Genomic DNA, 14784 nt, shown 5'->3' with positions numbered 1-14784 from the left:
GGGATTTTTTTATTTTTTTTTTACTTTATAGTGTTATCGTGATTAAATGTGTGTCATAGCAACAAATTTGTGTAACAAATTGGACCCAAAGCCATTTTTGTAATTCCAAGAACAAAATGCAGGTAACGAACCCTAATACGACATAGAGCAGAGATGGTGGCTCCTGTGGTCTAAACATCAGTCCCTGATTTGGGTCCACCTGTGACCCACACAAACGGTAACAAATCCAGCAAAGAATAAATTGTAGAAAAGCTGCCAATCACCAGAGTTTCAGCACTTTGCACCTGAAAAGAGTGCATCCCTATTCGCTTTAATGAGAAACATCCATAGTCATGCATTGGCTGTCTTCAATTCTATTCCTATGTGATTTCTATGCTTAAATGATAAGGCGCCATTCTGGCTGGATGGGAACCTCTGCTTGCCGCAGAACTTTCTGCCGGTGCCACAGTTCCATGCAGTGCACAGCCTTTGGGAAAAGCTGCATTTGAAACTTGTTAGCAAACATGCTCTGCTTGTTAGTGACCCAGGGAAGATCCTCCAGGGAGAAGACGCAGATATTTCTGACATACTTGCCTACAAAAACAAAAAAAACAGTCTTCAGACGCCGAACTTGCATACACAATATCGACAGTTTGCCAGGAACGGTGAGGTTTTTGCTGGCGGAGTCAGTGTTTCCTAACGGGTGAATTTCTGCTGGAAGCCGATATTTTAAAAGTCGTGGTCATTTTTCACTGCAGCTACATCATACTGAACTGTATGGCCAGGCGACACTGAGTACTGCTAAACGTCAAATAATTGGAAAAAAAACACAAAATAAAAATAAATATGAACTCTCCTAAAAAAAGAACATTTTAAGCAATTGCTAATTATTTTTAGGGTTTTTGATTTTGTGAATAATATTCCTTTAATTTTGATTGCAGAGTCATGAGTCATTGAGTAATTGTAATTACTAATTGATTACTAAAGTAATTAAGTTGGACTTCCATTTTAGCCTCAGTTATTCACTCATGCATGTTCTATGAGACACAAAGAAAATAAGTTTTAATGACCACAGTACCTTTGCAGCCTTGGTGTTTTACTCCTTCATAATGTTTCCATTTTAGTGCACGAATGTCACCTGACCACTTCCCTTCTAGATTGTTTGCTGGTGCGTCTAATAAGAAAAATAACATACAACTTTAACAAAATAATAGTATATAGGTTGTATTGAGTGCTGGAATAAATGACAACATGAAATGGAGCAGAGAAGTACAAGCCTACCTTTTACATGGTTTAGTGTTACCCAGTAATGCTCGTCGGGGCTGTAGGTATCTCTGGACCACTCCAGTAGGTCCTTAGCCACTGTACTACGCAGCACGAAGTCCACAAATGGCCGTGTCAGAGCGTAATAGGCTGTCCCAAAGTAGATGTCCAAGTTGTGTGGAGGTGGCCCCTTTGTGTACGTCTTGCCCTTAGGGGCCATGTAGGAGTGGTTAATCTCCTCGTAGGGTATCTGCATTCGGTACCTCATGGATGGTGGCTCTTTGACACCTGGAGTCATGTTTACTTTATCCCACGGCTTGTTCCGTAGATACTGCACCAGTTCCAGGTTGGACTTCAGTGGGAAGTCCTGGCCACATAGGTTTATTACCTTCTTCCAGGGTATCGAGGATCTGGCCAGATCCGCCATGCAGTTGAGGTCCGCCTTGAGGCGCGAAAAGCCTGCATAGGTCACCTTCTCTCTTGTGGTTGCGAGAAACACATTAGGAAAGCAGCTGGCCAGCTGACGGACAATGGTTATATACTGCTGTGAGGCTTTGGCATCAACGTGGATGCAGTAGACGTTCTGGGGGGCGTAAATCGCCCTTAGGAGGCGCATGAACAACTCCAGCTCCTTGTGGATGGTGATGATGAAGGCCAGAGGGTACTCCTCCTCCTCTCGACTCAAGGGAGCTGTGATAAAGTGGAGCTCCTCAGCTATTCGGGAGCAGTTCGGCCCCATTGTGGTGAAATCGCTTTCAGAGAGACGGTCTCTCCACTGCCACGGTGCCCCTCGTTTGGACAAGAATGGACTGCAGTACTGAGGGAAAGGCCTATATCTCACTGGCTTGGAATGAGTGGTGGAAGATCTTGGAATGTTGGCCTTCAGGTAGCAGAAGGTCAAAATACAGGTTCCCAGGATGAACAGGAAACATTTCTTTTTTCCCAGAAAAAGGAGCATATTTTAAATGCCTAATACAGACAAAAGAGATATTATGAATAATTATTAGAGATACTACCAAATAATCATGTGTCAAATGTCACAAGATACCATTAAGCAATTGTTAATACTTATATTATTTTTGTCTCTTTCCAAGTTGCTCATGACTCTGTATCACTGAAAACATTTATGAACATGATTTTGTAAAACCAGAATGCCCTTTAAATACAAAAGATACATGACATAATGCCTTAGGCACATTTCAGTGCTCTGTAAAAATTTGTTGTTCTTTGTTTTAATACACAACATACATATTCTTAGGAGATGGTGGGTGACTTGTCACCATCTAGTGTTGACTGAATGTAAGTGCATGTGGAACAGTATGGTTGAGTGTATGTTTTGAAGAGGCTGTCGCCTTCACCAGCCAGGGGTTGACAAAAAACGGGTGGTCAGAGGTAATAATGGCTACACCTAGTAAATATGTGGCCACCCCACATCGAAATAATAAAAGAGCAATAGGCATTATTTTATTTTCTACCCCCCCTCCGCAAACCTAACACTATAATCTGCTACCACAGAATTGAAATGTAGTTGATGTTCGTTTAGATTCTGTGATGGGTTGGTGCCCCATCTTGGTTTATTCCTTGCCTTGCACCCATAATCTCCGGTATAGGCTCCGGACCCCCCGTGACCCTGAATAGGACAAGCGGTTACAGGAAATAGATGGATGAAGAGATGGATTAGTTGTTTAGGTTTTAAATATTTGTCCTAATTTATTTATGAAATTCCTGGTTGGTCCCAGCCAAAGTTATTAAAATAAATCAGGTATACTAATTCCAATGTAAATTTTAATGGTAAAATAAATGCATGTGGCTCTTGTCGGTGTTTTGCTCTCTGCCCGTCTATGAAAGTCCATGACTCACTTTTAAGTTCAGAAAACATTAATGTCAGTCCCTCAGATAAACAAGCCCAAGTGCGTCCTTGCATTTGCTATGGAGAGCTGTTCTGTGTGGCTCAGTGTATTAAGAACCTGTGCTTGCAAGGCTGCTGGTTTAAATCCCAGGGTCAGATCAGCGACGTCACTGTCGGGCCCCTTGACTCCCAGTTGCTTCAGGGACAGCCTGGTCCTGCTCTCTCAAAAATGTATAAAAACATCTACTAAATAAGCAAACGTAAATGTTGTTCAGCTTTGTCTTTCCATATAATTTTTGAAAATAATACATTTTTGATACAGCCTGTTACAAAAAACTGCAAAGGAGATTGGTTTAGTTTTTCCATGTTTCTTTAATTTTGAGGTGAAACCCCAGAATTGCCCCCTGGGATCAATAAAGTCCATCTCAGTCTTCATCTTAAGTTACCAAGTATGGCATATCTGTACATATAGGGAAAAATCAATCCTAATAAGAGATCAGACTCGTGCATCTTGTTGGTGCTGAGCAGCCCGGTCATAGTGGAGAATGAGCACCGTACCTGCAGAGGTTGCCTTCTCCGCTCTGTCCCGCTGCCGACGTGCGTCCTTGGGGGGGGGTTTCCCTGCTGCGCATCAGTAACACAGCGATCTGACGGCTCTGTTCTTGGAAGCTGAATAAGGTTTCTTTGGTATCAAGGCTCCTCTTGCCAGAGGCCCCTCCCAGAGCCACCGGTTCACTCCCAGTGCAGCCCTCTGTCCTTCCAGTCTCAGACGTGGGAAATCCTATCACATTCAGAAAGATATCATGAATCAGAATATGCATCCTCTCATGAACACGAAGGAGGGAGGACCCAAATATAGTTGCCGGGGGGCGGGGAGGGGAGGGGGTTGTTTACAGGAGGTTTATTCTGAGCAGAAACTAAGGAACCAAAACAACAGCACCTCCATGGGTCAAACAGAAGGGAGACCACAAGTGGCAGGGAACAGGAACACTGCGACACACAGGGGAAACACCAGCCACAGCACTGAGGACAACAATGACCAGACTGGGGAGCGCTAGACAAGTGGGTACTTTACACTCGGATTGACGAGGACTTAACGAGTAACAAGTGCTGGAGAGGAGACATGAGATGCCTGAACACATGGACTGAAGAAATGTGCCTTTAGCCCATAGACCCTTGCCATTAAGGGCAAATGAATTTTAGAAGGCTAATAAATTAATTTTGGAACACAAATAAATGATATTAGTTAATATGTAAATAATATTCAATTTCGATATTAAGATTTTAAGCACCTTCTGAGTGTTTTATTTTTTTGCCACAGTGATAAGTTGCTGCTGTATTTCCTTTTGTACAATTTATGCATGTGATCCAAAGTACATTCCTTAACGATTGTTATTCCAGGGAGTAATGATTGGTAATGGGGCCTCCTGTAAGAGCCCACAGTGTTGTCTCACAGCTCCAGGATCGTGTAAATAAACACTATGTCCATTATATAAGCATGGAGTTTGCTTGTTCTCCCTGTATCCCAAGTTAAGAGACTTGCAGGTAGGCTAACCAGCATCTCTATCCTGTCTGTAGTGTGTGTGTGTGTGTATGACCTGTGTTGGTCTGGTGATCCATCCAAAGTTTACTGCCATGTGCTCCCACAGGTATATTGCACCCCTCCTCCCAGCCTGCACTCCTTGCTCAGAATAAACACTTCAAAAAGGCATTGGATGGACCCAAGGCTTTCAGGCAGACAAAATGATGTTTAAAGGATCATCCTGTTGGTGTAAAACTAAGATTTTTTGTATGTCTAAGCATGTCAGCTTAACCATTTCAAAACCTCTACTAAAGTCACCCCAGTACAAGTATTTTCTGACTTGACCACTAGCATCTATGTTTGACTAATCAATATCCCATTGAGTTTTGAATAATTAAATTAATTGAGCTGGTGGTCAAGTGTAACAAACAAATGGAATGGCTGGGGTGCCCCTGAGGAGAGGTTTGGGAACTGAAGCGATGTTCTGAAAGCCATCTAACAGGATATCAGTAAGCTTTTAGAGAACAGAAGACATGTTTGTTGGTTTTCATTGTGTTACTGTTATTTGCATAAGTTCTAATGTTAATACACTGCATAAATATAAAAGTACATCCCTTTATATATATTCCTTATATTTCTAATTTTAAAATATCATCATATTTGCTGTGATATACGGTCCTTACCAGTGACATTTACAGTATTGAAGGCTTACTCTACCATCAAGAGTTTAAATATTATAAAAACAATGTGTGCTTCTTATGATTCCCATGCCAGCAGGCCTTGGGGCTGGACTGCTAAGTTCCAGACTCTTCTGAATCTCAAGTAAGAATATGACTTCAGTCTTGAGCGTTTGTGATGAAGACCTACTTTGTTGGTCCCCCTTGGGGGAGTTGTTTTCTAAAATTGTCCTTGTTGCTCTCCATGAAAAATACAAGCCTGAAAGCAAGTGAGAGCAAGATATATACAATGTGTGTGTGTGTGTCTGTGTTAGCTGCATCCACCACTGCCCAAAAGTGACAAAGCCAAGACAGAAGAAAGAAAATGAAAAGCCTGTGGGATTTAAAAATAAATAAATAAATAAATATATAGCAGTGTGATGGATGAGTCTGGGTTTGGCAGATGCCAGGAGAACGTTACCAATCTGACTGCATTGTGCCAACTGTAAAGTTTGGGCTAATGGTATGGAGATGATTTTCAGAAGTTGGGTTACATCCCTTAGTTCCAGTAAAAGGAAACTCTTGATGCTTCAGCATACCAAGACATTTTGGACAATTCTGTGCTGCCAACTTTGTGTGAACAGTTTGGGGAAGGCCTTTTTCTGTGCATGTGAACAAAGCAAGGTCCATAAAGACATGGTTGGATGGGTTTGGTGTGGAAGAACTTGACTGGCCCGCACAGAACCCTGACCTCATCCCCATGAAATGTACACTGCAAGCCAGGCCTTCGTGTCCAACATCAGTGCCTGACCTCACAAATGCTCTTCTGAATTGGCTAAAATTCCCATGGATACACTGAATTCTTGTGGAAAGTCTTGCTAGAAAAGTGACAGCTGTTATAGCTGCAAAAGGTGACTAACTCCGCGTTGATACCTATGGATTTAGAAAGGAATGTCATAAAAATTCCTGTCAATATAATTACCAGCTTTCCCAATACTTTTGTCCACTTAGTGCATGTATGCATAAACAGAGATATTCCTAGTATGCAGATTCACCCCATTGAAGCGATTAGTTTTTATAGGATATTTTTAATACCTTTTACGAGAGAACCTACTTTTCGGGAGGCAAAAAACATCATGTGTGATGGCAGCACTTCACAGGCTTAACACCTGTGGTCATGACTCATCCTCCATATATGGGAAGTATGACAGCCTGACATCATAAACACATTTACTCAGAAGGCTGATGCTGTTTACTTGTGAAAATCCTGCTGAACCGGTATGGCTCCAGCAGTTTCCTCATTGTCAGGGAGGAGAACTCTGTGTACTAGTCAGCCTTGCCAGGTCCTTGCGTCAGTTTTATTGTCATCTTTTTCCTTCTCATTGACACTCTGACGGGGCCTCCAGTCAGACAGGTCCAATTTGCTGCCTGATTTGTCCCACATGCCCCACATAAAATTGAGCAGAAAGAACCATAAATCAATACAATGAGCAGGTAAAGGATTAGTGCCCATGGCCGCAAGGTTGTGAATTTGAATCCTGTGGTTGGTAGAGTAATAAAATCACCATTGGGCCCTTGAGCAAGGCCTTTAAACCCTAATTCCTCTGAGAATGCTGGCCAAGCTCGCTCTCTGATTTTCACTTTTGGGCAAAAGCAAATGTTGAATATATAAATGTAAATATAGCACACATAAGGAAAATGCATAACATAAAACGATTATCTAATAAATGAAGCAACTGAAACATGAATGGGGCGTCTTATAGGGTGACATAAGCGTAAGATTTATGGAGTGTAAAAAAACGCTCTTCGCTATCGCCCAGAAAGACAACTAGAACAAAACAGAGGCAAACTAACCCGCCCCCTTACCCCGCACTACGTCCTTGACAATCTTATCTTACGTTTAGAGGACTCTGGGTGCCGAAGAAGGTAAAGGCATCACAGCTATCTAACAGGATGATTGTAAAGTCGCCAAAAGTGATTAATCTGAATACTTACAGTCTCCATTAGTAGCACCAAATGGGGAACAGCATTCAAAATACCCAGCCGTGTCTATTGTATAGAGACATTCAGCTGGCTGTATCCATTCTAAGACCTGCGAAGCATCAAGCAATGCATTCAAATGTGAATCTCTTGTGGTCTGAGCAAAATCATTGAACATAAGGTACATGGTTTACAGTGAAATCTGAATAAAAATTTATTAAAAACCAATATATTAATTTTGTCTTCACACCGTAGGTACTGCTGTAGTTCCCATGAAATGGCAGAATAAAATAAAAAGTTCAGTTTAAATGGGGATGAAACACATTCAAACAAAAAGTGTTTTAACACACAGTGTTGAAATCATGTTGAGCTCCGTAACAGCTAAACCACATTTATACAGAATAATATAACATCTGATGTACAATGTAGCAGTACACTCTTACTTAATGTATTAATTAACCAGAAATTATGCGTTAGTTGTGTACTGATCCCATGTTCGTTCATCATTAATCATTCATAATGGTTCATGTATTTCATGAAGCTACTATATTTGTTTGTGATTTATACTAGAATGGTAAATTAGTAACTTAGAGTTACTAAGTTACTTGTGCTAAAGTGTTACCCAGAATAATTGCAACAGCGAGAGTGTGGTTAAGAGTCAAAATGATTAGGACAAAAGACATGGTAAAGATACAGATGAAGAGCAACACTGAGAGCAACCAGATAACTGTGAAATCAGGCTTGGTGATCTTCAAGTGTGATCTATGGGATGCTTCAGTGTCTATACCGAAAGAGAAATGTGATCTATGGGATACTTTAGTGTCTACCAAAACAGTAATGTGGGAAGAATGTGAAAAAGGAGACTCCCAAGGATAGTTAATAGTTTATCTGCCAACGCCTACATCCTGATAGATCTACTTTTCAAGATCACTGTATCCTTTTTAATAATGCAAACTTAAGCAATTAATCTTGTAATATTTATACTACCTTTCCAAAAATGTGGCCGTTATGTACTGCTGTGTTAAGGTCATAAAGCAAAAAAGTAGCTTAGATTGCAAACATTCACATGAATCTAAAATGAATCACTGCAATGGACTAGCATCCCTTCCAGGCTCTACCCCAGCCTCATGCCTTGTGACAGTCTGACATCACAGCCCAGCTCCAGGCCCCCCTGTGACCCTGACCAGGAGATGTGGTAGACCATGGATGGACTTACATATAAAAACAATGCAGTGTAACTATAATCAAAATTTAAACTGTATAATAAAAAATAAGTAGGTTAACATATAGCTTAAGTTGAATTGTGATTGCTAATCCGCTTAGCCCTTTCACACATAATAAATCTTCTTACATTGTAAAATTGTTTGAGAAATGCTTGTCCTATGACAAATCCCATGATTCATGTATGGATTCACACCTCGTTTTCCCATCTATAAGAACAGCTGTCAGTTTGCCAGTTGGCTCAATAAAGTCAATGTAATGCTACTTCCTGCATTTAGTTGCTTAATTCACTATAATGGAATAACCAGTGACTGGATCATAGGTCTTTCCCTTCTCTCATCTTCTGAGTTCTGTCATCAAGGGGACCAGATTATCGGCCCTCATTGCTGTGCTCTGTGATTTTCCTCTTAAGAAACTTTGTTCTTAATTTGGTGTAACTTGTCTTTCCCCTTCGGAAATACCTGCTTTTCCTTTCCTCTGCCTTGGCTTTCTTACTTTTAGGCAATGGTGGACACAGCTAACCCAAAAGTTTAATTTGATAACATTACCTCCATAAACCCCTGAAAAATTAGTGGATGCCTACGATATCCACTGACTTTAATTATATGAATTTAGATTTGGTTTGGTTTTTGGCTCTGAAACCCTTCTAAGCAAACCTAGAGAACTAAAATTTTTACATGCTTAACACAGAAATCCCATTGGATTACTAGGGGATGTTTAGGACTATACCGATGTATTCATATCCTGACACAAAATAGAGAAACAATAACCAGATACATACAACAAAACCATTTAATTACACACCGCACTGTGCAACTGTGGTCAGTATGACTGACTGACTTAATGTGAAAGTCTATTGTTCACATCACTGATGGAGGGTAACTTTAAACCAGAAAGAGCGTCTATGCTTGAGCCAAGAAGATATACTTCAGTTTTACTGCACAATGAAGTTGACTGTTAAACAAAAACAGCATTGTTGGTGTTTAGCATTCGGCTATCTTACCAGTGTTGTCAAGTCACTTAGATGTTGGATATTAAAATGCATTATATTTAACATGCAATTGCAATCATCCCGTTTGCATACACTTTTAAAAGCAACTTTGCTATACATTGCAAAATACTGATGACATACATTACTACAAATTTACTTCATGTGTACTATAGTTAGTTAGCGGAATTCAAAATGGCAGATGTAATGAATAGTTAATAGTATATAATAAAAATTGAACTAATAAGTAAATATTTAACATTATTGAACCCTGATGGATAAGTTAACAGGCATCTCTGGCATTACAAAGTTGCTTCTGCCCTTTACCTGACTGGTTTCTGGTCATTCCCAGTGTCACCTGTCTCACTTTGTTCTTGTGTACTGTTGTCTTAGAAACCTGGCTTCTAGAAGCAACCTGGAGCGTAGCCATCTGCCAGCAGAACCAGGATTAAACCAGGATTTTAAAAAAAAAATATGGAGTAGTCTCTTAATTTTATCCAGAACTGTATCGTCCCATGCACTGGATACAGTGCTGCTAGGTGTGGCTAAATTTCCAGGAGCTCTCACTGCTACAAATTTGGCTGCAGTAAAACATGTCTGATAAAGCATTGGGGAATCCAGGGTGAGGTGCCAACGTGATTCTCTGTGCCAGCACAGTGAAGGTCCGCCGCACAGCTTGTACCATGCATGCTCTCAGCTTTATTATTAAAAAGGCAATTGAGCAAACTCCTGGGTTTGATTTGATGAGAGCAAGGGCGAGAAGGATTGTGGCATATTTTACAACTAGCAGAGCTGCCAAGGAAAGACTGTCTCAGGTTAAAGGACAGATGGACATGCCAGTTTTGAAACTGAAGAAATGGACACTCTCTGGAAGAGCACCTTTGCAATGCTGCATTGCTTTTTCAACCAAAACTTCATAGCTTCATACAGTATTAGAACTATGCAATAATTCACATTAACAGCTTCCAGCTTCACATTGGGATGAACACAGGTGCAACTCCATCCACCCCTTTCCGAATGTTGCTCAGGGGAAACACACAAACGTTCTGCATTTCCTGCATTCGTTCAGTACATATGCGCACAGAATCGAAAGACTCGTACTGAAAATTTTCGGTACGAATACCATTACAGTCCTACAGTCGACCATTGAACAATGCCGGTTTGGATAATGTGGGTCTATTTTTACAGTGATTTTATTTTCAATAAATGTATTGGAGTTTTTGGCCTTGTGCAGTGTATGTCATAAATGCATTAAATATGTACTGGCATATTTTTTCTCGTTAACATAAATATAGTATGTGTTGGCCGGTATACTGGTTTATACCGAAAACTATTTTTTTTCTTATACCGTAATACCGTTTTAAATAACCTACACAACGTTTGGAAAGTGGCACAGTAGGAAACTGAAGCATTCTCTGAAACTTAATAGAGTTTAAAAATAAATATTCCTAAATCATTTATGTTGGTCATGGGTTGGCTCAGTGGTGCAGTGGTCTCCACTGTTACCTCACACCTAGGATTAGGGACTAGGATTGAAGTCTCTGCTGGGTTTCCGTGGGTGTGGAGTTTGCATGTTCTCCCTGTGTTGCTATGGGGTTTCTCTCCCCCTGCCTCCCCCCATTCCAAAAACATGCTGAGGTCACGCTGTTCCTTGCTTTGTGTCCTTTGGGATAGGCTCTGAACCCCCCGTGACCCTGAATATGACAAGCAGTAACAGAAAATGGATGAATATTAGTCATATTCACTAATTAATAATTGATTAACAAACACCGAATGAAATGAGAATGAGAACAGAATGAAATTTAATTTGCCTAACCACATTAAGATGTTAGATTTAAATTGAGAACGCTGTATTCAACGTTTGCACAAAGGCACGTATGAAGCTATGTGGGTAACTTATGGCAATATGGAAAAGAATGGTTCTTTGCACGTCATGCTAACTTTAAACGGTTATTAACCCTGATCTGTTATTTGAGAAAGTTAACACTCTCAGTGTGCAGCCTTCTCTCTGCTGCTGGGTCCATGGCTTCCTGACCAGCAGGAAACAGGTGGTGAAGGTAGGCGGCCGCATTTCAGACCCCATCTTCCTCGGCACTCGTGCACCATAAGTATGTGCTTCGTTTCCCCAGCTTTACCACCTGAACAAAAGTGACCGCGAATCGCAACGTAGGCGACTGGTATGCCGACTCGTTTTATGGTGTGGTGTCAACAACTGGGAGCTGACCACACAGAAAACTGTGCAAATGATCAGCTTCTAGAAACCCCCGCACCACCCCCACTGGCCATACAGGACACTAGTCAGCAGAAGTACTTTATGTTTCTAGGCACCACCAATCAACAAGACCTGAACTTCTCCACAAACATCTCCTACATAACTGAAAAGGCCCAAGAGCGCCTATACTTCTCGTGACATCTGAAGACATGTGACGTCACAGGTCATCACATATGTTTATAGTTCAGATTTGCAAGATAATCCATTGTTACATCCTCCATTTCTGTTTGGTTTGATCACTCTAAGCAGAGACAAGAGCAAAGTGAGAGATGTGGAACGAGGATTATTGGCTGCCAAATCCGACCTTCTCACCATTTTTGTGCCGTATCTTTGGAAAAAAGGATTATTAAATATGAATCCCCTGATCTATTAATTTCTTCATACTTAGTGCTAAATGTTATGACAGACATCTACCTTCAGAGCTCAACTTCACACAGTGAAAGCTCAAGTGCCCTAAACACACTCTCAGTCGTAACAAATTGTCATCCCAGCCTCTTCCTAGCTCTCTGTTAAGGGGCAATACAAGGTCCACCTAGAGTAGAAAATAAAGTATCCAGCTCCAGATAGACCACATGAAGCTCCGAAGTCTCAACTAAAAACGGAATAATTACAGCAGGGCTTACAAGTGGAAGGATTTCATAACCACGCTTTTCAGATAAAGAAATTTTATGGCACAAACTGAGCAAATCACGAGGGAAAGAAATTGTCCATTGTAAAGATGGCTGGTGGTGGTGGTGGTGCTGGTGGTGGTTTTTATAAATGAATAAAGGAAGCAGCTACTGGAGATTGTGTCTCTGAAAACTCTGCTGGCCAGTGAGATGGATGAGAAGGTTCTTCTTCTTGCATGTTTGGCTGATATGGCCGGATATGGCTCTCCACTCACTCTGGCTGCGTGATGTAGCATAAAAGATGAGATGTAGTCTATGGTGAGTTGAAAATTTCAGTCGAAAGACCACATTTTGTCACTACCTACGTGTTGTGGGAAGATTCACATTATCTGCCTCTTCTACCGATGGAACGGTGGTCAGAATGTGGCTACCATCTGTGCAGCCAATGGCATCTGGAATTCCTGAAATGAAAGTTTTTGATTACATTCGTAGATATTTTTAAAATTGTCAGAAAACTGTCCCCACAAGATAAAAATAAGTTTATTACCACATCGTTAGGACATTCGGTCCCTACAATGTAATATATACATACCCACACAAACTAAACATTTCTAAAGACAGAGAATTACAGAATATTTGATCACTCTTTCCTGGCATAAAGCTGTGAGTTTCCTCGAGAATCCTCAAAGAATGGATATCAGCAACTGAAGGCCCTGCCAGAGTACTGACAGCTAAATCCATCTCATTTCAAGGAAGCCTGCTTAGCTTCACATACAGTACTGTGCAGAGGTCTTAGGCAGTCAGAGAAAATGATGTCTAAATGACCTTCATGTTGGTGTAGAACTGTAATAGTGTGTTTGTCGATGTGTGTCAGCTTAACAATTTGAAAACTTCTGCTAAAACCACCCCAGTATTTTCAGCAACCATTCAATACACCAAGGTCTTTTTTGACTTGGCCACTACTCCACCTTGTTTGGCTGATCAGTATGTCACTGACCTTTTGCACTAATTAAATTCATTAATTGAGTTGATTCGTAAATTTAACAGATGTATGGAATGGCTGAGGTGCCCCTGAGGAGAGGTTTGGGAACTGAAGTGGTGTCTAGCTTTCTAACAGAATATTCATAACATTTTGGAGAACAGAGATAATTAGTTATTACTGCTATTAATTTGCATGTGTTCTAATGTTAAATTTTGTTTTTTGTTCTGAGCAACTATAGATTTACTACACAGATAAATAGCGTTAACTTTTTTTAAGGCTGTACTTTTGCACAGTACTATAGTTCACAGGTTTCCATAGTAACTGACCTAGACTTACTCTAATCTTGGTTTTTGGAATAGAAAATGTAAATGCAGCAGGGTTTCTTGCTAATCCCATTTTCTGGACTAGCGGTCAGAAGTGTCAATTTCCAAAAGGAGAAAGCCTCTGCCCAGCACTGCCATTTCCTCACAGTATGACCATCCCTAAGCGTCTCTCAGTGGGAGATAGAATGCACCACACACTCAATCAGGCAGAGTCCGTACTGACCTTCCTCATCTCAGGCAGGGAGCAGATTCTGCTGCAGGACTCTCTTTCTCCTGCATTCGTCTGCTGCTCTGGCTCTGCACAAACACCCAGCATGCTCCTCTACTTATACTCTTCCATCCCCAGTGAAACGGGTCCTCAGCTACCCATCATGCTCTGCACAAACACCCAGCATGCTCCTCTACTTACACTCTTCCATCCCCAGTGAAACGGGTCCTCAGCTACCCATCATGCTCTGCACAAACACCCAGCATGCTCCTCTACTTATACGCTTCCATCCCCAGTGAAACGGGTCCTCAGCTACCCATCATGCTCTGCACAAACACCCAGCATGCTCCTCTACTTATACTCTTCCATCCCCAGTGAAACGGGTCCTCAGCTACCCATCATGCTCTGCACAAACACCCAGCATGCTCCTCTACTTATACTCTTCCATCCCCAGTGAAACGGGTCCTCGGCTACCCATCATACGTACGTACCCATGTACATATCTCATATGAAGTGCAAACCTAAGGAACTGAAAAATTGTCAGTTAAAGTATTTTAGTCATTCTTGCAGATAAGAAAATGCAGCAACAACAATAGAATTTAACAGCTCTGGTAAGTAGGTTGCGCAGTAGCTCACTCTGTAGTATCATTTGGTAGTATTACTCCAGGCTTGGGGTTCCTAACCTGCTCATAGTCTGTGTGTGGGTTTCCTGCCACAGTCCTAAAACCTGCAGCTAGACTACTGGCAACTTTAAATTACCCAGAGTGTGGGTGTTTGCACAGGGATGCACTGGTTTCTCACTCCAATGATTAATATTAAAGGAAATCAAAAGAGCAATATTTAATAATAATAATGCTTCCTGGTGGTCAGTGAGTGTTGCCTCTCAACTCAATTGGATTCGAATCCTACCTCCATATGGAGTGCCTGAAGTTT

At 41.2% G+C, this 14784-nt stretch overlaps 1 protein-coding gene across 2 annotated transcripts; it reads right to left on the bottom strand.

Annotated features, from left to right (window-relative positions):
- LOC125747071 (beta-1,3-galactosyl-O-glycosyl-glycoprotein beta-1,6-N-acetylglucosaminyltransferase 7-like) lies at positions 1-9837 on the bottom strand. Of its 2 annotated transcripts, XM_049021806.1 has the most exons (6): positions 9786-9837; positions 7265-7361; positions 3650-3872; positions 1261-2211; positions 1058-1153; positions 1-573 (listed from the first exon to the last, which is right to left on the bottom strand). In XM_049021806.1, the coding sequence occupies exons 4-6, from the start codon at positions 2198-2200 to the stop codon at positions 377-379; spliced, it is 1233 nt and encodes a 410-aa protein (XP_048877763.1). In that variant the 5' UTR covers positions 2201-2211; positions 3650-3872; positions 7265-7361; positions 9786-9837; the 3' UTR covers positions 1-376. The 2 variants fall into 2 exon arrangements, with proteins under 2 accessions (XP_048877763.1, XP_048877764.1); XM_049021807.1 differs by lacking the exons at positions 7265-7361; positions 9786-9837 and having other exon boundaries at positions 3650-3906.
- Between the last annotated feature and the right edge of the window lie 4947 nt (positions 9838-14784).

Source organism: Brienomyrus brachyistius, chromosome 8, assembly GCF_023856365.1.
Source record: "Brienomyrus brachyistius isolate T26 chromosome 8, BBRACH_0.4, whole genome shotgun sequence".
Classification (NCBI taxonomy): Eukaryota; Metazoa; Chordata; class Actinopteri; order Osteoglossiformes; family Mormyridae; genus Brienomyrus; species Brienomyrus brachyistius.
Note: the sequence above shows the minus strand (reverse complement) of the source record. Positions and strands in the feature narration are given on the sequence as shown.